This window comes from Pelophylax lessonae (assembly GCF_965119305.1).
Source record: "Pelophylax lessonae genome assembly, chromosome: 12".
In the NCBI taxonomy this organism is placed as follows: domain Eukaryota; kingdom Metazoa; phylum Chordata; class Amphibia; order Anura; family Ranidae; genus Pelophylax; species Pelophylax lessonae.
In genome coordinates this window covers 151,067,799-151,093,468 of record NC_138779.1, presented here as the reverse complement: position 1 = coordinate 151,093,468, position 25,670 = coordinate 151,067,799, and the positions used below count along the sequence as shown (strand labels likewise).

The following is a 25,670-nucleotide window of genomic DNA, read 5'->3' as shown; positions in this document are numbered from 1 at the left end:
TTAGCCTAACCATGTCAGTTTTATAAAGTGGCAGGATTATAGTTTTACCACTGGAGTATATCCCCTTATTTATGCATGCTAATATTCTGCCGGCTTTGGTAGCTCCAGTTTGACATTGCATCCTATTGCTGTCTTTGACTGGGACCCCCAAGATTTTTCACCATCCTTAATTCCCCCAGAGGTTCTCCCCCCTAATGAGTAATCTGCGTTTATGTTTTTAGCACCCAAATGCATTACCTTACCTTTTTCCACATTAAACCTCATTTGCCATGTAGTTGCCCCCTCCATTATTTTGTTCAGGTCTTTCTGTAAATTTTCTATATCCTGCTGTAAAGTTATTGCCCTGCTTACTTAATAATAATAATAATAATAATATTTTTGTATGCATGTTGACATCAGCTTTCATGTGCATCAGTTATGTGCCCTGTTCACACCACAGAGTTGATGTCATGTCAGTATTTTTTTCAATGCCCACGTTGCAGATTCCTACGCAGAAAAAGTATACACATGATACTGGTGTGGTGGTGTGAACAGGGAACATAGAGAGCAATTATTGTGTTTTGTTTTTTTTTTTGTGCCATTGAAGAACGCGTGCAGAAAAACTGATGTTCTAGGCCACACACTACTCTTTTCTATAGATCCAGGTTCTGAAAAACATCAGTTTCCAGCATGAAAATAACAGATCTAATATGCATTCACACATTAAAAATACATTGTAAGCCTCAGTAAAGCATGATTTATCCTGACTAGAAGCACTGTAGCCCTCAGTAATGCCCAATCTCTACAATGACATGTTTAAGAATACATTAAAGTTGAAGTGACACTAAACGATATCCATATTCTCCAAAACTAATCTATACACATCCATTTAGACAAAATAAAACTGAATAAAGCACCTGGGCCAGATGGCGCACACCCAAGAGCCCTCAAAGAGCTAAGTTCTGTAATATCTGAACATTGTTTCTAATTTTTAGAGACTCTTTAATGGCTGACTTAGCACCACTGGAATGGAGTAAGGCCAATGCGATGCCTATATTTAAAAAGAGATAAAAGTATTTACAGAGTAACTACGGATCGGTTATTTTAACTTTTAGTCCGAAAGGTACTTAAGATTTTTAATAATAGACTGTACATAGAGGAGTTTTTGCTAGGAAATAATATTTTAAGCAATAGTAAGCATGGGTTTATGAAAGACAAAAGTTGTCAAACAAATCTGATTTCTTTTTATGAGGCAAGCAAAGCTTTAGACAAAGGAGTGGCTGTGGATATAATATACTTGGATTTTGCCAAAGCATCTGACACAGTTCCCCCACACACGGCTAATGTGTAAATTAAAGTCGACAGGCTTGGAAAATTCAGTTTGTGAATTTAACCACTTGACCAGGACTTTTTCTGACATTTGTGGCTTACAAGAAAAGAAAAAAAAAAAAAAAAAAAAAGAATAAAATACAGTCATCGCAAATGTATTTTTTTTTTTTTTTTTAAATACACTTTATTGAATTACACAAAAAAAAAAAAAAAAACACAGTAAAGTTAGCTCAATTTTTTGTAGAATGTGAAAGATGATGCTACGCTGAGTAGTTACCCGATATGTCATTCTTTAAAAATGTGCATGCTTGTGGAATGGTGAAAAATTACGCTATTCAAAAATCTCCATAGGCGACACTTTGAAAAATGTTACTGGTTACCTGTTTAGAGTTACAGAGGAGGTCTAATGCTAGAATTTATACTCTCGCTCCAATGATCGTGGTGATAGCTCACCTGTGTTTTGATAATGTAAAGACTGTTTACATTTGTAGGCGCGATCAGGGGGCAAGTACAAACTAGAGGCCCATGGGACAGCTCAGTTGGGGTTGTCCAGGGAAGGAGAGTCTCCAGTGGGACATGGTACTGGCCCAGCTCAGACACAGTTTACACCATCCATGCTGGGGAGGGAGGCCTGTGCTCTGTCCTTATCTTCAACCTGTACTCAGTAGGTCAGTGGCAGGGGTTTTTTTACTTCTCTTCACCAGGAATACTTTAGGCATGTCTGTGGCAGAAGCGGTGCAGCCTTTTTACAGGACATCAGAGTGGCCCAGGGGGCGATGGCCCCCCTGCCCAGTCCTCCCCTGGGCACGATTTACATATGCATTTGCTTCTGTGTCCCATCATGGAGGGATGGGGCCCTTTACATTTTTTTTTCCTTATTTACAAAAATAGGTTTGAGCATAGAGCCCGCCACCATATACGCGTGGCGGGCAAGAGACTCCAACCTCCTGTCCGTAGGATCCCGGAAAACCGGGGTATCCTCAGTGGGAACCAGGGTAGCCTTGTTCAAAACGGCCACAGCGTGATCCACCTGGGGCGCCACGCACCAGCGCTCTTCAGTGGAAGGTGCAAAAGGATAAAAGCAGTTTAAACCGACTGGGCACCGTAAAGGGCTTCTTTAAAGTGCGCCATTGCTCATTCACAGTGTGATGAAATTCAGCAGGGCAGGGGAAAACCTGCGCCGATTTGCGGGTTCTATGTGTCCCAAAGGAGGACACCCTAGCTGGAGGAGTGGGCTCACCCTCCAGGTGCAGCATGTCTTTGATAGAAGAGATCAGCTCATCCATGAGCGCAAGCTCTTCAAGCGAGCCAGGGGGAGAAGTATCGACCCCTTCCACCTCCGCCTCCCCTTCAGACCCCAAAAGGTCCAGAGATGAGCGAGACCCTGAAAAGTGCACGCCAGCCACATCGCCCTCTGAATCAGAGGAGATAGATAACCTGGCCCTCTTTTTAGCAGAACGTTCAGCCATCAGCACCTGCATCTGTGACACCAAAGATGCCACTACAGCGGCCAAATCAGACCCCGCGGGGGGTGCAGCAGACCCCTGGTCCCCCACTAGGGCTGGGGGGGAACTTGCTATCCTGGGAATCCATGCCGAACAAGGTTTGCGGAAAAAAAAGGCACTGGCCCTTTAAAGACCGCGGCGAGCGCAGCCCACCGCAATTACTCACTGTATGCACCGACCCCCACAGGGACAGAAAAACACTGAGTTAGGAAGGATAGCACAGAGAAAACCTGGAGAGAGCACTGCAGACTGCTGCCACCAATCGCTGTCCAGAGAAAGAGGAAATGAGGCGAGGAAGGCTGAACTTTATAACCTAGTAGGCTCAGGGAAAATGGCTGCCCGGCAGAAGTGAATGGAGGCTACAAGAAAATGGCCGCCGACATGTGCTCGGATCGAGCGAGCATGCCACACGCAAAATGGCGCCGATTGGCGCCAAAAGCACACCGCACTGCAACCCTGTACAAGGCTCAGGGAGAAGCCACATAGCCCACAGTAACCAAAAATGGCGGACCGCGCGGCGCTCAGCCGTAGCGGTCGCCGCATACACATGTCTGCACTCACAGCACCAAAGGTGACACAGGAGAGAGAGAGGGGTCCCCACCACATAGTAGTGAATAAAAACTATTACCCCCACAGGGATCAGATCAGGGAGCCCGCAGACACAGACATGAGGGGAACACAGCCATAGACTGACACCCCAGACAGGAGGTCCCCACATAGAAAGGTGCTTACCGTACCGGATGGCGTGGGGAGCCGTCACAAATGACAAACCGCTGTCCTCATATGACAAGGAGTGCCGTAGCCGGGACGCAGGACACCGCAGCACAGAACCGCAGAAGGCGTCCAGTGAGGTAGCAGGGATGGGTCGTTCATAGCGCCATGGCGAACCATAGCCGAACGCTCGATGGCAGGCTGGGGATCCTTCTGACCCTCAGCCCTGGAGACCCAGGGCGGCCAGTCCGATACCCAGCTCCGCATGATGTTTCTTCATCCGAAGATCCCTATCTAAGAGCTGGTAAAATAACAGCTAGTAAAGTAAAGAAAAAACACTTGAAATAAAATCAAAAAAGGGTAGAAGGCTGAGACTGAAGCCCCAGCACAGGAAAGCCTGACTACGCCTGAGCTAGGCAAAATCAAACTGAGTTGGGAATGCTGGTGCAGGGAGGTATTGACTAGTGTGACAGCCCCTAGGGGTGTGTCTATGCTAAAAGCCTTTGTTACTAACAAGTCTTGTGTCTAGCTACTCCTGCGGAGCGAAGGTCAATACCCATTGGTGAAGACTGTGTGAGTGGGCGGGGACTGTCGGAGGACGTAAGAGAAATGGGATTTTTAACTTACCGTAAAATCAATTTCTCTGTTGTTCATTGATGGACACAGCTCCTGATTCTTCTTAACCATTGGGTTATACTGCCCCCCTACAGGAGTAGGACACTAGGAAGGAAAAAGCTTGACTATGCCCATAGGCAGTCCCAGGGGGTATAAACTTAAACTCAGCTATAGGCACTCAGTTTTGTTACAAGCAGTTTTTAGAAGAAAGCCAACTCCACAAAGGGATGGGTGCTGTGTCCGTCAATGAACATCAGAGAAATGGATTTTACGGAAAGTCAAAAATCCAATTTTCTCTTTCGTTCAATGACGGACACAGCTCCCGATTCTTCCTAATCACTGGGACGTCCCAAAGCAGCGTTAAACATGAGGGGTGGGAAAAAAGCAGGAAAAAAAATTCCCAAGGCTAAACCGTAGCCAACCAGGTAACATGGAGCTCAACCATAAACTGGAGCTCACCTGAAAAAAACAATACACCCTTAAAAGAGGACCAGGTCCTCTAAACAGCAGCCTGCAAAACCTTGCGGCCAAAAAAAGCATCCGGAGATGCCAACACATCCATTTTTTAAAACTTTGTAAAAGTGTGCACAGACGACCAGACGGCCGCCTTGCAAACCTGCATCACTGATTCCAGATGACGGAAGGCCCAGGAGACTAAGCGCCCAAGTAGAGTGTGCCTTAACACAGAAAGGAGGAACCTGACTACTAACTGAATTGACTTGACCTGAATTACTGTCTGTCTGATCCATCTGGAAATGGTCGCAGCAGAAGCGGCCAACCCTTTGAGGTCCAACCGTGAGCACAAAAAATGAGTTTGACTTCCTAAAAGACTCAGTAGCTGTCAGGTACACCCCGATTCCCCGGACTACATCCAGGGAATGCAGAACAATTTCCTTAGGATGTTTAGGCTTGGGACATAGGGAAGACAACACAATATCTTAATTTAAATGGAAATTAGAGACGACCTTTAGAAGGGACAAAGAACTACTCTGTAAACCAACAGGTAAGATGAACAACAAGACTGCGGCGCCAGCTCCGACACCCTGCCCGCAGAAGTAATAGCCACCAAAAAGGGCACCTTCTGGGACAACGTAAGCAGGGAAACCTCCCAATATGTTTGAAAGAAAATTTCTGGATAACTGACAACACCAATTTGAGGACCCACGAAAATAATGAAGACCGCACAGGAGGAACAAAGTGTCGAGCTCCCTGGATAAATGTACGCACCAAGGAATGCGTGGCCAATTGACGTTAAAAAAAAACGCCAAGGCTAAAACCTGGCCCTTGATTATACTCAAGGCCAGGTGCTGCTCAACCCCCTGTTGGAGGAAAGTCAAGATCCGAGCCACCCAAAAGGAACGAGGGAGAACCCCAAAAGACTCACACCAAGCAACATATATGCCTTTCAAATACAATGGTAGATCTTCCTAGAGGTAGATTTTCTAACCTTTAACAGCGTAGGAATCGCAGATTCAGACAAACCTCAATCCTTCAGCACCTGGCTTTCAAACAGCCAAGCTGTTAAAACCAGCGACTGTAAAGCAGGATGGAAGATTGGTCATTGAGACAGCAGATCTTCCCTGAGAGGAAGTCTCCAAGGAGCATCGGCGACCAGCCGTACCAAATTGGTGTACCAAGCCCGGCGAGGCCAGTCTAGAGCCACCAGAAAGACTGGAATCCCTTGCTGCCTTGATCCTGCACAGGAGTCTTGGCAGAAGTTTGAGAGGGGGGAAAGGCATAAATCAGACGATACTGACGCCAAGGAGCCACTAATGCGTCTGCGGCGTCGGCCGGAGGATCCCAAGACCATGCCACAAACCTCTGTACCTTCCACAGAATGTGTACAACAGAGGGGGCTGGAACAATCGTTCTGGCCATCTTAGAATGCCAGCAACTTCCCGATCCGCCATGGCATTGTCCGATTGAATTTGTATCAGACACCCCTGAAGACAAATTGTCCAATGATCCAGACAAAGTCCGATCGCTCGGAGTTCCAGCACATTGATCGGTAGTCTGGACTCTTCCCCAAGTCCTGACCCCCTGAGCCTAAGCTGTGCTGAAGATGCCCCCCAACCTGGACAGGCTGGCATCCATGGTGACAACTGCCCAGTACAGGGGGAGAAGGAATTTCCTGTCGAAGTGTAGAGAGCGAAGCCACTTCTAGAGACTATGGATTAATGTCCAAACGGAACCGCCTGAAAGGTGGACACGATCAGGCCCAGCACCTGTATGCAAGCCCGGAGGGATGACCATCCGCTGGACAACAGAAGCTGAATTGCCTCCTGCAATTTCTGGAGTTTTTCCAGAGGAAGTAACACTCTGGCTGAAGCCGAATCCAGTCCAGTTTTGTGGACGGAACCAGCGCAGACTTCGGAAGGTTCAAAATCCAATCAAACTCCCTCAGAGATCGCAGTGTAATCTCCAACGCGTCCATCAGAGCAGTCAGGGACTCTGCTGGGAGAAGAAAATCATCCAGGTACCCCAGTACCCCAATCCCCCCACTGGAGCAACAATGCTAGCACTGGGGCCAACACTTTGTGACGACCCGAAGAGCAGAGGCAAGACCAATGGTAAACATCATAAGGGTAAAGTCCCCCTACAAACATTCCAAAGCCGGAACCATCACCCCATGAAGTAACAAGTCTTGCACTGGCCAAAAGTGACCCCGTAAGGGATCTGGAGACAAGTGCAGGTTAGAAGGGAAGAAACTTTCCGGAGGAAAAGACCAATCCTCAATCTTGTAGCTGGACCGAATGATTTTGTGGACTCGCTTGACCTGTACCAGAGAAGTATACGTATCCAGAAATCAACGAAGATGTTCCCCCCAACCCCAGATATAGGTGAGGGCCCCCCTTCATGCAGAGGAAGCCTTGTCTGCAGGTCTGGAAGAGCCCCTTGTGGCTTGCCAGACCAGGTCGTCTTGGAACCTCAGAGGAGGGCCCTGAATGACTTTTATCCCTTGAGGGGCGAAAAAGGCCTCTTATGAGCCGAGAAGAATGGCCCACATCTACTAATGATGTCATCCAAGGAAGCTCCAAACAGGCAATTCCCCACTAGAGGGAGATCACATAAGACCTTCTTATAAGTCTAATCCGCAGACCAGCATTGTCCGAACAAAATAACAAAGATAAAATCCATTTAAAAGGGAAAGAAATTGCCAGGACCAGAGATCCCAGCAAGGAACTAGGTCCTTTCTCCTGACTACGCAGAAAAAAAACTGAGTGACTATAGCTGAGTGTATACCCCCTGGGACTACCCATTGGGGGGGGTCAAGCCTTTTCCTGCCTAGTGTCCTACTCTGTAGGGGGCAGTATAACCCAAGGGTTAAGAAGAATCAGGAGGTGTATCTGTCAATGAACAAAAGAGAAAACTGGTTTTACATACACTTTCCATGTATGAACACATTTCCTGGGTGAAACCTGAAGCAGACTGTTCAGATTTGTCAATGGGTTAACTCCATTTTTCTTCAGATTCCCTCTAAATTATTGTAAAAGGTAACTGATGCTAAAAAACGTCAACCACCCGCCCGGCGCTAAAATATATATATAAATCAGTGTAAGGTATAAAGAAATAAATATATCTACTCAAATCATGAATAAATAGTAAATAAAATCATGTAGATAAAATCATGTAAAACATGTCACTCTGTGCATCCTTTTAATGCACTAGCTGCCACTGTAAACGTAAAACTTGCAAAATCAAATGTATAATAATAGCCCAATCTGTGCGTCTCAGTTCGTTATATCATACATTCAGCGGCGCTTCAGCACACACAATGTATGTGTGCAAGTATATTAGTCAGTTCCTGCAGTGCTTCAGAGCCTGCAATTGCAAACTAGTCCCAACTCCACAGGATGTGCAGTCACAGCCAGCAAAAAGATTTATGATGACGATCATCGCCGCCATCAATGAAACAGAGCAGAGTGTGGGAAACTTTATTTGTGTAAATTGCAAATATTTGCCTTTTAGACTATGTACCTTCTACACTGTGTAAAGACGACCGCTAGTTAAAGTTCAATATAAAAACACAAAGAACACCAACATATCCACAACTGCAAACACATAATTCTTGTCTGGAGCAGATACACAACATATACTTGCCACCTTGTACACATTATACCTGAGGCTGAGCGGGAGTTGCATTAAAACTGAACCGTTCTTTTGTCCTACAAAAACAAAGATCCCATGAATTTCACTCTGCAGAGACATGATCTCATTTTACACACATACAGAAATACTAGAGATTGCTTCTTACCGTAGTACAAAATTCTCCACGTGTGTGACACGTAGAAGGTACGTGGTGTTTTTCTCCGAGAGGGTGGAAACATCCACATAGAAGGTCTCAGTCTCTGACTCTGCCCTGGTTGGTGGTTGGCACAGTGTACGTCCAACATCTCGGTATTGGTAATTACGCTGAAATCTGAGAAAATACATACCGATATGCATTAAGGGTGCATTCACAGACAAATGTATAGGTTAATGATGATGAACATGAGAAATAGATAGACAAAAAAGATAGAGTGACCTTATTCAAAAACTTAGGATAACATTGTGGCTGACTAGGACAGATTATATACTTTAGGCCAGGCATCACTAAATGGCGGACCGCGGTCCGGATCCGGACCCAGCTAATGTCTCATCCGGACCCCTGCAGTCCTACCCTTTAGAGTTGTTCTGCCCACGGCCATTCTCACAGAGCCAACAGCTGGAGGCAGGACAGCTATAGACAGAGGGCGGGGGCTACCCAAGTTAACAAGCAGATGATTGGTTGTGAGGATACAGGGCGGTCATCGCACAAAAATGCGATTCGGACCTCTGCTGGAATAATATTTTATATAACTTTGTGAATTTTAATTCAATACCCCTGCTTTAGGCATTTGCAATTTCTGGGCAAACACTAAGAATCAAAAGGCAACCTTTAGACATGCAGCGGTTACTTGTGCACCTCTGGAAAGTGATCCATGGTGAATCACTTTTCAGAAGCATTTGACAGACACTGGGGATGCAATAGGCACCTTCCTCACAACCTGTTTTAACCCTGTAAATGCCACACCAATGAGCTACTGCCACATGCACTGCACATGCTTACAACTTGACCCTATTCTCCTAAAAGGGTTTGGCAGCAGAACTGGCCATAGATCATGACTGGGAAGCCAAAGTGGGCTGTGGGGGTGGAAAAAATGCAGCATTTTTACCCCCCAACTATGGGTGGATGTGGAGGTAAGTGGCGCTGTCAGGAATAGGAAGTAGGGAAAATATATCGGTGGGTCACTTTATATTGAATAATAAATAGAGTTATGTGTATTAAAATATTAAATCCTCATAAGTAATGTGTGATATACAGTGAATAAATATAAGAAAATAAAAAATATATAAAAAATGTTTTCCCGTGAGTGAATAGTGGGAGATAAATATGTAAGTGTATAAAATTATTCCAATATAAGTGTCACAAAATTAAATAAATAAATTCTGTATATAACAATCAAATGTGTAAAACTGAGCCACCAATAAAACACACTTGTAAAATCAATAAATGGGGTGGTACATTATTGCATAAATTGGGTGACAAATTTTAAAATAAAAATTAAGGTGCTCATTTAAAACAAGAGAACCATGCACATAGCTGCTCCCGATGACGTCATTGATGACGAAACGCGTAGAGCGTGGTCACGTCAGTTCCGCTTCCTGTTGACTGAGACGTAGATCCGGCCGGTGGAACGCACCGCATCCCGGAAACAACCGCTACACGAGGGTGTTGCGGTCCCTAGGACATATATGCATGGTTCTCTTGTTTTAAATGGGAGTATTGTGTACTAAGTGATTAATAAAGCACCATTTCAATTTACAATACTTCACTATTGGAGCCTTTTTTCTTCCTTTCATCCGGACATCTCCCCTACATATCGGAATGGTTATGAGGAATTATTATATATTAACTACTCTGGAGAGGAGCGTATGAAAGGAGGTCGGGACCAAGTGGATACCTAGTCAGCCTTCGGAGGGACCCCTGAGAGTCACCCCAAACGCTGTCTACCCCTGTAGGGGTACCACCATCTGGTGAGTGCGGGATCAATAAGAGGGGAGCACTTATTCCCATATTGAGCACCCCCACCATTTCTGAATCTCTGGAATCCACTTCCTCCTGATAATCTCTTCCCCCTCTCCATTTGGGACTTATCCACACCTGATTGTGTATTTGTGGCACCATTTACTACTATGGACATTTAATGTACTTTGCTTGGACACTGTTCATGATTTGATATTTTTTTAAAGTTTCATTTACCTAATTTAAATATTGCTATATAGTATTTTTATCACTAGCACTCTTATGCACTTGAACAGAGCATAAATCATACAAAAATGTGATGCGCCAGAAATATAAAATCAAAAAGTGATGACAATAAATCATATCCAGTTCATAAGGCACATAGCAATGTGTGTGCTTCCAATAAAGTGTATTTCACTTGAACAGAGCACCTTAATTTTTATTTTAAAATTTGTCACCCAATTTATGCAATAATGTACCACCCCATTTATTGATTTTACAAGTGTGTTTTATTGGTGGCTCAGTTTTACACATTTGATTGTTATATACAGAATTTATTTATTTAATTATGTGACACTTATATTGGAATAATTTTATACACTTACATTTTTATCTCCCACTATTCACTCACGGGAAAACATTTTTTATATATTTTTTATTTTCATATATTTATTCACTGTATATCACACATTACTTATGAGGATTTAATATTTTAATACACATAACTCTATTTATTATTCAATATAAAGTGACCCACCGATATATTTATTTTCCCTACTTCCTATTCCTGACAGCGCCACTTACCTCCACATCCACCCATATTTGTTAAATATAGCTTGCTATATTTTGAGGTAGGCTGCAGTCATATATAATTTTTCCCATCAGCGCGGAAATCTTTTACCACTTATTTTTACCCCCCAACTGCAAGTCTAAATGAGCCCTTAAGCTGCCAATAAATGGATCGAAATTCATCTGGTTCAGCAGAGACTAGATGAATTTACATCCATGTATGGGCACCATGGTTGTACACAGTCAATCTACTGCTGTACAACCACCCTGCTGGAAGCCATCATCTCGATCAGTGCTGCTGGCTAAAGCCTGCAATGCTAATCAGGTATTCCGATGGCAGGCAAGCGTCCCTGCTGTCAGAATACAATGACACAGAGGGGAGGATTCCCCTATCCACCTCAAATGTGTGGATGGAGGAATCAGGTCAGTTTTGCTTGTTCAACCCACTGGCTTAGTGAAGAAAAAAAAAAAAAAAAAAAAAAAACTGACCTAAGGCAAACGTTAGTGCTGTACTGGGTTCTTTTTCCTTTGTCTGGGCAGCAAATAAAAAAAAAAGCCCCCCTCAGGTGGCTCAAATTTTGTCCAACTCCTGCGGAACCAGTTGAATTTGAAGCTGTGGGAGGCCCTGTAAGCACCACCTGGTTCGACAAAAGTCTGTTTAAAAAACATCTTCGCTAGGTGCAAAAATGATAAAATCAGAACAACGACAAAGCTATGGCTGACTGAATTTAATACAGAAAAAAAAAAAAAAACAGTTTTGTGCACCAATGTATGTGCACAAAACACGGTGTTCGCCTAACTTTGTCCACGTCCTTTAGTCTAGGCTATTTTTGGAGATTCCTGTAGATGTGTGCTCACTACATGGGCGGCTGAAAGGTCACTTTTTCTGGAGTGGCACATTACTGCAGAAGATAGTCCAGTTCAGGAGCAAGCAATTAAGGATGACAACTCTGTAGTAGAACTGAGAAATCGTTGTCACCCTAGGAAAAAGGAACTGCATGTGGACTTGCTGGTAAGATCATCAGGCATGATTGTATTGAAAGCAGGGGATAGAAAAATATTACAGATGTACAATTTATTTTATTCCCTTAAATTGAGAGGTACTGTAAATCATTTCAAATGCGTGTTCATTTACTTACAGTCCCCTCAGTGTAAGAGGTACTTGGAAAGACACAACTGCCTCCTTCTGCCGGACGCCAAAAAGCAATGGTGTTCCCTTCTGATCCGACAGCACTTTAACAGACACTCTGACCCCTTCAGTCTAAACAAAAATAAAAGACAATGCATGTTACTATATAAATTGGGGGGGAAAGGGGAAATCAACAAAAAAACCTTAATGTACAACTATAGGCAAAACATTTTATTCATTTTGGATATAGTAAGGGAGGGTTATAACCGCTGTCATACATTTTTTTACCATCTGTGTTCCATTCCCAGCACTTCCTGTCCCATAGCCAAACAGGAAGTGAGAGGAAATTTTGCCTTCAAAATGTAAGCTCTTGGTGCCGAGAGCACGCAAATATGCATATATGCGTGCAATAGCGCTGACAGCGCCCTCCCAGCACAATGACCGGTGGCTTATAGAAAGTTCCTGATCACCGTTAGCAAATCAGGACTTTTTAGATCATGTGACCACTGGACATCCAATCACTGCAGTCACGTGGCCATAAGCCCCGCCTCCCGGCATAGCAAACCTCTTAAAAAGGCTGGCACAGAGATGTTTTAAAAAAAAAAAAAAAAGGTCACAGAGGCCCTAACCCATTGGCGGTCACCTTACATGATATAGGGGGCCTAAAGAGCAGTGACATAATCAAAGGACCGCATAGAATATTCAGTGAATGTAACCCTACAGAAAGTGGTCAGAGGCCATAAAACATACGTTTTGGAGACTGGGGAGACCATCATAGACTGGAGATACATTACATGAGACTGCTGGGGATCAATAATTTTCCAGAGCCTTTACAGATCAATGCTTCCACATCTGAGCTCCCAGCAGTCCCTTTAAAACTATTTGCATCACATTTGACCTGCACTTGTCTGCAGTCTCAGCAATATGCATTATTGGGCTTAGCACATTGGCAGTTTGGCATTTTCGGGTGCCCAGGGGGCACAGTTGCAACTTCCAGATCTGCTGTCAGCGGCCTGTTCAAATCTACGACAAGCTAAAATATGCAGCACCTGGACAAGAACATCCTGCATTAGGGCATATATCCCTGAATACATGCGGCCCTAAACACAAGTGCTACGTGGGGCAATGGCCAGCCGCCACATATTTTAGGGTGTCATTGATATTTGCAGGCACAAACACTGGGATTTGATGCACATGGGCCAAAACTGCCCCTGTGCATAAGGCTTTACCCATTGAAGGAAAAAAACACACACACACACACACACACACACACACACACTAGAAAAAGGGATGGACAGCACAGAAATAAGTAGCTAGAAGCCAGTTTAAAAAATATATTTCCTTCACTGGCTTGAGTAAGCATCAAAACACAGGCTACAGGCTACTGTCTGCAGAGGCCCAGTGGGCCACACAATAGGTGTCGAAGAGCTGCACGAGCCCCCCGGGCTTTATTCCATCCTCACTAGATCTGGAATGATATAAAACATTTGGCTGGAGTTGGGCGTTTATCACAAGATACCAGAAAGCAGACAAAATGAACATATTACATATAATAAAATTGCTGCGCTTTGCGAGAGAGATATAAAGAGAATGATAAATAAGAACACGTTATATGCCCCAGGACAACGTCACCTTATGACAAAACGCGTAAGCTCGCGGCGTGCTGGCGTCACTTCGCTATACAGATCCTGGAAGGAAAGGCAAGATTGTTATTGCTGGCCGGCTTTGATACATGTGTTTTTAGGTGTGGAAATGACCCTGCAAGGCAAAGCAGCACCCTAGCAAACAAAGGATCAGCTGAAACAGGGAGAGAGGCATGATTTAAGTGGATTGTTTATGGAATATTGGAGGAGTCTCTCTACAGTTGGTGTCTGATGATTTAAAATATATACGGCATGTATGGATCTTTGTAATGAGGGTCTATATTACCTGTGGATCGATCGTGGAATATTGGAAGAATCTATCTACATTCTGTGTCCGACGTTCAAACAATCGGCTTATATAGACCTTTGTAGTGAGGGTCTATCTCATCTGGTAAGAGGCCGTGTAGTTGGGTGCTGGTGGCGGTTATTTTACAGAAACAGAAGATTTTCCCATCTACTTCCACTGGGAAAGTCACACGGGAGTCATATGAACTGTGCCAAGGACATAATTCACTTTCACATAATTTTTCACTGGGGTCATTACTGATTTATTTTCAGCGCCGCCATCTATTACTGTGATCATTTGTCATTGAATTTGATTTGTTTTACGTTCTTGTGTTTCTAAAGTGGCAGCTGCACGCAAATTCTTGTATGATATCACTCTCATTTAACTATTCGGGTCTGTGGTGCTGTGTTAAAGCGGTTGTATCCTCAAGGAACAAAAAAAAAAAAAAAAAAACCCTGCAGGACAAAGGCATAATGAGCTAGTATGCATCGTATACTAGCTCAATATGAAATACTTACCTTAAAACGAAGCCCCGACACGGCCTTCTGGAAACCGCTGAGGGAGCCGTCAAGTTCCCTCTGCGTCTCTTCTGGGTTCGGCAGCTGCGGCGCTGTGAGTGGCCGGAGCCGCGATGACATCACTCCCGTGCATGCGTGCGGGAGTCACTTTCCGGCAAGCAGCCGGCAAAGAGCTCTGAAGGTCAGCCGGACCTTCAGGAGCACATGCGCTGCTGGTTTCAGCAGCTGCATGCAGGGGGAATATCTCCTAAACCTTGCAGGTTAAGATATTCATTTTACCTACAGGTAAGCCTCATAGGCGTACTGTTGGACAGGTCAATGCGGTTGGTCGCAGATTGGTCGGTAAGGAGAGCTTGGAAATCTTTTTGTCTTGTTATATGCATTGCCCTTCCAATGCTCCTTGCTGCAGAGACCAGTTACAGGTGTGGACAGTAACCAGTTGTTTTTGTTATAGACTATATTGACCAGGCAACGCACTGACATCTTTGCTGCCATTGTGCAATAGGCTGGATGTTCAGTGTGCCCCTGTGCCTTTAAGAAGGGGTGGGCTCCCTTCAGGTATATCTGTCCTACACCTGTCCATTAAATGCATGTGCTTCCATTGTTGTAGACTCTCAGAATATAGAGTTAGGACCACAGATAATGGGGTGCCTTGACGGGGCTCTGTGGCTTACGCATGTATTTGCGAATGTGTGCAACTAAACCCCTGTTTTTAACGCGTACTGTTGGACAGGTCAATTCGGTTGGTCGCAGATTGGTCGGTAAGGAGAGCTTGGAAATCTTTTTGTCTTGTTATAAGCCTCATAGGCTTACCTGTAGGTAAAAGGTAAAAATGTGACGATACTTCCGCTTTAAAGGAGCTTCATTGGAGTGAAGGGTTTCAACGGTTTTCTGATCCTCCTTATTACATTACTTCCAATGTGTCTTTATTTTAGAATATGGACTTTGTGTAAATATAGCACTGAACATATTACCCACAGGAATCGGTCACACATTAGCCCCTAAGTCTCCTCTTAGTTTCCTAACCTGGTATATGGTTAATGGAGAAAATATCCCTACTTTTCTTTTTGTTCAGATCAGATAAATCAGCCACAATGAACGGCTGTAGTTACAGACTTCCTTGTGGTGCCAGATTTCACAATAAACCTTTACTGACACTTACCAGTGTTGAAATACATTATATCTTGACTGACAGGACGAACAGGAAGAACAAACCAACACCTTTAACTGGGTAAACCCATAAAACTCTCCAGAATTCTAAAAATACAATAACTGATAGGACAACTGTCAGTCTGAACCAGGCGACTTTTATATTGAAACACTGATCCAAGCAGTGTTAAACCCCAAACTAAAAATAGAATAAATTGCAGCTAACCAATGGTTGGATGTGGTGGCTGCATTAGCTTTTTTTTTTTTTAGACTCTTTTCCCCTCTGTTTTCACCTGGTGATCTGACCAGTAACACACCTCCTGTATTAGAGTGCCCTCACTCTGGATGAAGGAGCACAGGAGGCATCGTTGGACAGCAGCATTGTTAGTCTGGGGGACAGGGGTTGTTAGATGTACTGAAAGACTAAAGACACTTTATAAATCAGTTATAGCAAACATTTTTTTCCCCTTTTGGGATAAAGGTTCTACATAAATAAAAGCAGACCATTATAAGTACCCATGTCAGTGGTAAATGGTTTGTCCCAACCCTCTAACCGCTACATCTACACAACCACTTGCTCTGTTAAAACAACAGACTTACTGGCAAGATCACCAGGTGAAAATAAAAGAAAACATCTAAAAGAAGAATGAATACAGCCTTTAAAGGAGGTAAAAAAAACTACAGGGGGAAGTCAGAGACAAGAGCAGCCACTCTGCACAAGGAGAGGAAACAGCAGTGCGCAGTCTTTATTAGAGTAAGCTCTTCCACAGAGGTAAAGTTTCACACTGGATTACTGCACAGATCTGGAAGAAATACACCAAGATTTAAGGAACACCACACATGAATTTTGTTTTTAGGCAATATTTGCTTATCCCGGAGTTCAGCTTTAATATCACATATTTAGATCATACCTGGACATCCGCTTTAAACGAACACACAGTTCTGTCACTTAGGCCCCTTGCAAACAGGGCAATGGATGAAAAAATTAGATTTTTGACTTGACACAGCTCCTTATCTTCTTGACCATAGGGTTACACTGCCCCCTACAGGAGTAGGACACTAGGCAGGAAAAAGCTTGACTAAGACTATGGGGCAGTCCCAGGGGGTATACTCCCACTCTCAGCTATAGGCACTCAGTTTTGTTACAAGAGGTGTCAGAAGAAAGCCAACTCCACAGGGGGTTGGGTGCTGTGACCATCAATGAACATCAGAGAAATGCATTTTACGGCAAGTCAAAACTCTAATTTTCTCTTTCAAAATTGACACAGCTCCTGATTCTTCTTGACCATTGTGACGTCCCAAAGCAGTGTCAAACATGAGGGGTGGGAACAGCATGAAAAAAAAAAAAAAAAAAAAAAATTCCCAAGGCTAAACCGTAGCCAACCAGGTAACATGGAGCTCAACTATAGACAACTGGAGCTCACCTGAAAAAAAAAAAACAAACAAACAATATACCAGGTCCTCTAAACCGCAGCCTGCAAAAACCTTGCAGCCAAAAGAAGCATCCGCAGATGCCAACACAGCCATCTTATAAGACTTTGTAAAAGTGTGCACAGACGACTAGGTGGCCGCCTTGCACACCTGCATCACTGACGCCTGATAACAGAATGCCCAGGAGGCACTAAGCTCCTGAGTAGAGTGCACCTAAACAGGGAAAAGGAGGAACCTGACCCCTAATTGAATAGGCCCGTTGAATTGAATCACTGTGTCTGATCCCTCTGGAAATGGTCACAGCAGAAGCGACCAACCCTTTCCGAGGTCCTTTTCGAGTACAAAAAGGGAGTCCGACTTCCTAAAAGACTCTGTAGCTGCCAGGTACACCCCGATTGTCCAAACTACGTCCAGGGAATGCAAGGCAATATCCTTAGGATGTTTAGGCCTGGAACATAGGAAAGGCAACACAAGGTCTTCATTCAAATGGAAATCAGAGACGACCTTTGGAAGGAACGACGGACAAGGACGAAGAACCACCCTAACTCAATGAACCACCAGATAAGGTGAACAATAAGACAATGCCGCCATCTCCGACACCATGCGGGCAGCAGTAATAGCCACCAAAAAAGGCCACCTTCTCGGACAAAGTAAGCAGGAGGAACCTCCTGAATATTTTCAAAGGGAGGTTTTTGGAGAATTGACAACCAAATTGAGGTCCCATGGTGGCAATGGAGACCGCACTGGAGGAGCAAAGTTTTGAACTCCCCTGGAGGAAAAGGGGGAACCCCAAGAGACTCCCACCACGCAATGCACTTCTTCCAAGTACGATGGCAGATCTTCCTAGAGTTAGATTTTCTAAGTCTTTAACAGCGTAGGAATCCCTGGATTCAGACAAACCTCTATCCCCAAGCACCTGGCTTTCAACAGCCAAGCCATTAAAGCCAGCAACTGTTAGGCAGGATGGAAGATTGGCCCATGGGACAGCAGACTTTCCCTGAGAGGAAGTCTCCAAGGAGCATCGGCGACCAGCCGTACCAGATCAGCGTACCAAGACCGGCAAGGCCAGTCCGGAGCCACTAGAATGCCTCTGTGGCGTTGGCCAGAGGATCCTGAGACCGTGTCACAAACCTCTGTACCTTCCTTGAAACGTGTACAGCAGAGAGGGCTGGAATGAAATCGGTCTGCCCACCTTAGAATTCTGGCTACTTCCCGAGCCAAGAGGATACTTCTTGTGCTCCCTTGGTGATTAACAGACCCCGGCCGAGGCATTATCGAATTAAATTCGTACCGGAAACCCCTAAAGACGAATTTATCCAAAGATCCAGATAAAGTCTGATCGCTCAGACTTCCAGAGTCCAGACCCCCTGACCACAATCTGTGCCGAGGACGCCTCCCCGGCCAGACAGACTGGTATTTGTGGTGACAACCGTCCAGTACAGGGGGAGAAAGGATTTTCCCTGTCGAAGTGCAGGAGAACAAAGCCACCTCTAGAGACCGTGGATTCTTGTCCCATTTCACCAGAATCTCTTTTTCCAGAGATGTCATGCGGAACTGTGCAAATGGAATCGCCTCGAAGGTAGACACCATCAGGCCCAGCATCCACATGCAAACCCGGAGGAATGACCGTCTGCTGGACAACAGAAGCTGAACTGCCTCCTGCAATGTCTGGAATTTTTTCAGAGGAAGAAACACTCTGGCTGAGGGCCGAGTCCAGAGTCAGACTCAGCTAGTCCAATTTTGTGGACAGAACCAGAGCAGACTTCTGAAAGTTCAGAAACCAACCGAACTCCCTCAGGGTTCGTAATCTCCAAGTTGTCCATCAGAGCAGTCGGAGGCTCTGCTTGCAGAAGAACAACGTCTGAGTACCCCAGTACAGCGATCCCTGCTGATGCAACAAATGTTAGCACCGGGCCAACACATTTGTGAAGACCTGAGGAACGGAGACGAGACCATAAGGGTAACGCCACAAACGTATAAAGCTCCTCGCCCATGGAGGAAGCGCTGGAGACCGGCACATATTGGAATGTGAAGGTAGGCGTCCTTGATGTAGAGAGAAGCGAGAAAATCCCCCTGATATAGGAACGCCACTACCGTGTAAATGGACTCCATTCGGAACTACTCTACCCGCACAAAGCAGTTTAGTGCCTTGAGGTAGCGAATTGGACATACCTTGCCTTCATTCCTGGGAACTGTAAAGAGGTTTAAGTAAAACTCCTGAAAACGTTCCGAAGTCAGAACTGTAACAATCACCCCTTGAAGTAACAAGTCTTGCACTGCCCCAAAGAAACCCTGCCAGCGATCTGGGGACAAGTGCAGGTTGGAAGTGAAGAACCTTTCCGGAGGATAAGACTGAAATTCGATCTTGTAGGTCGGATCAAATGACTTTGTGTATCCACTTGTCCTGTACCAGGGAAGTCCACGGATCCATAAACCAGCGAAGATATCCCCCCCACCCCAGATACAGATGAGGGCGCCTCTTCATGCAGAGGAAGCCTTGTCGGCAGGTCTGGAAGAGCCTGCTCGTGGCTTGCCAGACCAGGTCCTCTTGGAACCTCTGGTGGAGGCCCTGAAGGGCTTTGATCCCTTGTCTTGAGACCCTGAGGGATGAAAAAAGGCCTCCTGTGAGCCGAGAAGAATGGCCCACATCTATGACAGGGCTCCTTGCCCTTGGAAGCCTGCTGAAGAGTAGCCCCCCCCCCCCCCGTGTGAGACCCTTACTGATGTCATCCAAGGATGCTCCAAACAGGCGATCCCCTACAAAGGGGAAGATCAGCAGTTCAGCCAGATAATGCGCTGAAGGACCACTGCTAAAACTGACAGCCTAGAAGTAGAGCCGCATCCAAAGAAGCATCACAGATAAACTGTAGCCCCTGGACCAACTGATCCGCCAGCTCCGCTAAGCCAGGGGGGAATAGGTTTCCCCTCCAGGTCCCAGCGTAAAAGTTTAGTCCACACGGTCAGAGTTTGCGACACCAGGGCACTAAAGGGCCATACACACTATCAGATTATCTGAAGACTTTTTCCTTCAGATTTACCTTTTCTATGTAGTGCAAGGGCCTGCCGGATTGCATACAAATTGAAAGTGTTTAGGTTTGACCTCATATTATATGGTTTTGGTAAGTCTACAGACAAAAGTCTTCAGATAATCTGATAGTGTGTATGGCCCATAAGGGACGCTAAGTGCTGAACTAGCCCCAGTAATCATATGGCGAACCAGAGCCTCCGCCCTCCTATCAACCGGATCTTTAACCGCTTCCATACAGAGCAGTTAGACACCCTTCCTGCCCAGACCAATTTTCAGCTTTCAGCACTCTCACACTTTGAATGACAATGTCATGCTACACTGTAACCAAACAAAATTTTTATCATTTTTTTCACACAAATAGAGCTTTCTTTTGGTGGTATTTGATCACAACTGGGGTTTTTTTTTTTCGTGATATATGCAAAAAAAGAGCAAAAATTTTGAAAAAAAAACACTTTTTTTTAGTTTCAATTATGAAATTTTGCAAAAAATAAATTTTTCTTCATACATTTGGGCCAAAATGTATACTGCTACATGTCTCTGGTAAAATTAACCCAAATTAGTGTATATTATTTAGTCTGTGTGAAAGTTATTGAGTCTAGAAGCTATGGTACCAATTACTGAAAATTGATCACACCAGATGTACTGACTGCCTATCTCCTTTCTTGAGGCCCTGAAATGTCAGGACAGTACAAATACCCCCCAAATGACCCCTTTTTGTAAAGTAGACAGTCCAAGGTATTTAGTAAGAGGCATGGTGAGTTTTTTGAAGTTGTAATTTTTTCCCACAATTCTTGGGAAAATGAAGAAAACATTTTTTTTTCTTTTTTTTCCCACAAAGTTGTCAATTTATAAGCTATTTCTAACACATAGCATGTACACAGCAAAAATTACACCCAAAAATACATTCTGCTACTCCTTCCGAGTATGGCGATACCACATGTGTGAGACTTTTACACAGCCTGGCCACAAAAAGAGACTCCACGTCCAAGAAGCACATTCAGGCGTTCTAGGAGCATAAATACACATAAAACTTTCTTACTACCTATCACGCTTTTCAAGGCCCTAGAGCACCAATACAATGGAAAAGTCCACAAAATGACCCCATTTTGGAAAGCAAACACTCCAACGTATATTCTATGAGGCATTATGGGTTGTTTGAACATATTTTTTTCCACAGGTTTTTGGAAAATGTGGGAAAAAAATGAAAACTTTTTTTTTTTTTTTTTTTTTTTTTTTTTTACACAAAGTTGTCAATTTATAGGATATTCCTAACACATAGCAGGTACACAGCAAAAATGACACCCCAAAATACATTCTGCCACTCCTCCTGAGTATGGCAATACCACGTGTGAGACTTTTTCACAGCCTAGCCATATAGAGGGGCCTAACATCCAAGGAGCATCATCATGCATCCTAGCCACTTGCCTAGGCCTATTTTTGACATTTGGTGTTTACAAGCTAAAATCAGTTGTTTTGCTAGAAAACTGCTTAGAACCCCCAAACATTATATATTTTTTTTAGCAGAGACCCTAGAGAATAAAATGGAGATTATTGCAATATTTTTTATCACACCGTATTTGCGTAGCGGTCTTCCAAACGCAATTTTTTTGGAAAAAATTCACTTTTTTTAATTAAAAAATAAGAAAACAGTAAAGTTAGCCCAATTTTTTTCCATAATGTGAAAGATAATGTTACGCCGAGTAAATAGATACCCAACATGTCATGTTTCAAAATTGCGCACGCTCACGGAATGGTGACAAACTTTGGTACTTAAAAATCCCCATAGGCGACAATTTAAAAATTTCTACAGGTTGCCATCTTTGAGTTACAGAGGAGTTCTAGGGCTCAAATTATTCCCCTTGCTCTAACGATCGCGGCGATACCTCACATGTGTGGTTTGAACACCATTTACATATGTGGGCGGGGTTTCTGTATGCATTCGCTTCTGCGCGCGAGCTAACGGGGACAGGGCGCTTTAATTTTTTTTTTTTTTTTTTACTATTTATTATTTTTTATTATTACACCGTTTAAAAAAAAAAAAAAAAAAATTGATAATTTTTATTTCTATTAAAAGAAATGTAAATATTCCTCGTAATAGAAATAGGCACGACAGGACCTCTTTTTTGTGAGATCTGGGGTCAAAAAGTCCTCAGATCTCACAAGTACACTAATAAATAGAAAAAAAAAAAAAATAATTATAATATAAAATGGAAAAAAAAAAAAAAAAGGACCTTTAAACCGGTTGCTAGGCAACAACATTTTCCGTAGCTCCGTCCCTCCAAGACCATAGAGTCAAGTGAGGGCAAGCTTGCCCTCACTCGACATCCTGTCTGTGAGGATTCGGGACTGGATCGTTTTCCCTGCTGCCGGCGGGTCCGGTAAGCGGGGAAAAGGACCGGAACGCGTCGGGAGGGGGGGGGGGGCGCCTCTTCCGCCATCCCGGAAGGGTGGTCCCACGGCGAATCCGCCGCTGGGACCACCCTTATCGGAAAGCCAACCGTCCACCGTTTAAAAAAATACCAGGGTTATGGCAGCTATCTGCTGCCATAACACCGGCATTTAGGTTTAAACGGAGGACGTATATAAACCTTTTTGGACTTGGACATGGTGGCTGTATGAAGGGTGACAGGTACTCAGGTACTTTGTTGGGCAGGTGACAGGCAGGTGACAGGTACTCTGGTACTGATGAGCAGGTGGCAGGTACTCGGGTACTCCGATAGGCAGGTGACAGGTACTCGGGTACTCTGATGGGCAGGTGACAGGCAGGTGATAGGTACTGATGAGTAGTACTCACTGACTGATAGGTGATACTGTACTGATGGGTACTGATGATCAGTACTGATACGTGATAGGTACTGATGAGTACTGATGAGTAGTGATGGGTACTGATGAGCAGGCGGCAAGTACTTGGGTACTTCAGGCTTCAGGTACTCTGATGAGCAGGTGGAAGGTACTCGGGTACTCTGATGGGTAGGTGACAGGTACTCAGGTACTCTGATGACGGGTACTCCGTTGACAGGTACTCAAAGTACCCGAGTACCTGTCATCAGAGTACCCGAGTACCCATCATCAGAGTACTCGAGTACCTGTCATCAGAGTACCCGAGTACCCGTCATCAGAGTACCCGAGTACCTGTCATCAGAGTACCCGAGTACCCGTCATCAGAGTACCCGAGTACCTGTCATCAGAGTACCCGAGTACCCGTCATCAGAGTACCCGAGTACCTGTCATCAGAGTACCCGAGTACCCGTCATCAGAGTACCCGAGTACCTGTCATCAGAGTACCCGAGTACCTGTCATCAGAGTACCCGAGTACCCGTCATCAGAGTACCCGAGTACCTGTCATCAGAGTACCCGAGTACCCGTCATCAGAGTACCCGAGTACCTGTCATCAGAGTACCCGAGTACCTGTCATCAGAGTACCCGAGTACCTGTCATCAGAGTACCCGAGTACCTGTCATCAGAGTATCCGTCATCAGAGTACCCGAGTACCTGTCCTGTCATCAGAGTATCCGTCATCAGAGTACCTGAGTACCTGTCATCAGAGTATCCGTCATCAGAGTACCTGAGTACCTGTCATCAGAGTACCCGAATACCTGTCACCAGCCCATCAGAGTACCCAAGTACCTGTCATCAGAGTACCTGATGGGCTGGTGACAGGTACCCGGGTACTTTGATGGGCTAGTGACAGGTGCTCTTTATTGGGGGGGGGGGGCAATCAGTGTGTTTAGGGTGCACTGTAGTTGGTAACTAGCTGTTACCACAATCTCCTCCTCACACAGGATCAGTGTGTGAGGAGGAGAACACGGTGACAGCTAGTTACCGTGTTCTCTGTTGACATTTGTGACCGGCTGTGATAGGACACAGCCGGTCACGTGGTAAAGATCCAATTTCATTGGCTCTTTACCTAGATCGGGTATCGACTCTGTCCGAGGGACGAGCCTCATCCCTGATCGCGCCGCTGCGCGCCGCCGGGGGCGCGCAGTAGCAGCTAGAACGGGCCGACGTCATATGACGGCGGCCCGGATCTAGACAACCACTTTGCCGACGTCATTTTACATGACTCGGTATGGAAGTGGTTAAAGGCTTGGGACTCCTCAACCAGAATTAAGGTAGTTTTATTTACCCTGGAAAACAACGAGTCCACCATAGGTGGGACCGTCCACTTTCTAAGCAGGGAATTGTCATAAGGACACCGCATAGCAAAACGCTTAGGGACCACAAGAGTGCGTTTTGGACAACCCCACTGTTTTGTGACAAGGTTGTCAAAGTAAGCAGAAAAGGGGGACACCCTTGCCACTTTGGAGGGCCTGTAGGTGCCAAAAGGGGCTGGCGTCTCTGACGCAGAATCAGCCGCATCCTCAATTTTAAAAGTTTCATGCACTGACACAACCAGTGCATCCACCAGCGCTTTTTCATGCACGCTAGAGGAGCAGAGGAATCATCCTCACCATCTGAGCACTTAAGGTACGTGGACGCAGACCCAGTAGGGTGATTCGCATCTGCAGTGGCCAAAACAGATTCAGGATCTGATGAGACAGATGAGGCAGGGGAGGGCAGGGGTGCTGAATACTAAGCTCACCCGGAAAACATAATTAAGGGAGGGCCGCCGACAGCGATGGCGCAAGGGGGACGCCGACCAAAGGCCAAAGAATGGGTGGGGGGGGGGGCATGCCTTATGGGCATGCCCAGAAGCTGTGGAGGGATGACGCGCCCCCACAGGAAGTGACAAGCAGGGCCGGTGCAGGCGCATTCTGGGAGAAGAGGACACGGAAGAGGACGCAGAAGAGGACGCACTGGCTTCAGCTGCCCACATCCAAGATGGCAGCGCTGGAGAAGAAATTTTCAAGGTAAGTATTTCTTCTCAAAAAGGTAAGTGCGACCTGGGACAGTACAGAGGCTATTCATTGAGGAATGTACTAGTCCTGACTGTCCCGGGGGTATTTTTAGCTAAAATTTCACCCCCGTGGCCGAAACTCCGCTTTAAAGGGGGCCGCCCACTGCAACGCTGACCCGCAGGCAGGGTACCCTGATGGTCCCGCAGCGCTAAAGAGGGGCAGGTGCCCTACACAATAATGGCGGCATGGCTGCCATCAAAAAATAAAACCGCCCCCACAGCGCTACCCCTTCCAATAGAGGCGCCAAGCTGGCCGCGGCCTAAATTTTTGCACGGATCCCAGCTAGGCAGATGCCCTAAAGAAGAGCGGGGGCTTCAGCTAACCTCACTTAAGCAGTCCCCTAACAGAGGCGCCCGACTCGGCCACATGGCTTAGTAGGCCGCAAGGCATGGGCTAAGTTTTTGTGGACGCCAAGCCACTTGGGTGTGAAACGTAGGGTACTGGCTTCAGCCACCCTCACTGGGGCTGCCCCACAGAGCTCCCGACCAGTAGGCTGCAAAGCCGCAGTCTGAATTTTCGGCTGGATCCAGCCGCGTGAGGTGTGGACCCGCGGATGATAAACCTTTCGCTCCCCCAGCCCAACAACTGCAGCAGGGATCCCAAAAGGACATCCC

General features: G+C 45.3%; 1 protein-coding gene across 1 annotated transcript in view; it reads right to left on the bottom strand.

Annotated features, from left to right (window-relative positions):
• Positions 1 to 25,670, bottom strand: part of SIDT2 (SID1 transmembrane family member 2) — a 178,141-nt gene that overhangs the window by 138,449 nt on the left and 14,022 nt on the right. The window contains exons 2-4 of the mRNA XM_082273437.1: positions 12,114 to 12,235; positions 8,395 to 8,559; positions 8,260 to 8,305 (exon numbers count right to left, since the gene is read on the bottom strand). Of these exons, the coding sequence (XP_082129563.1) occupies positions 8,260 to 8,305; positions 8,395 to 8,559; positions 12,114 to 12,235 (333 nt within the window). The remainder of the gene's footprint in view (positions 1 to 8,259; positions 8,306 to 8,394; positions 8,560 to 12,113; positions 12,236 to 25,670) is intronic.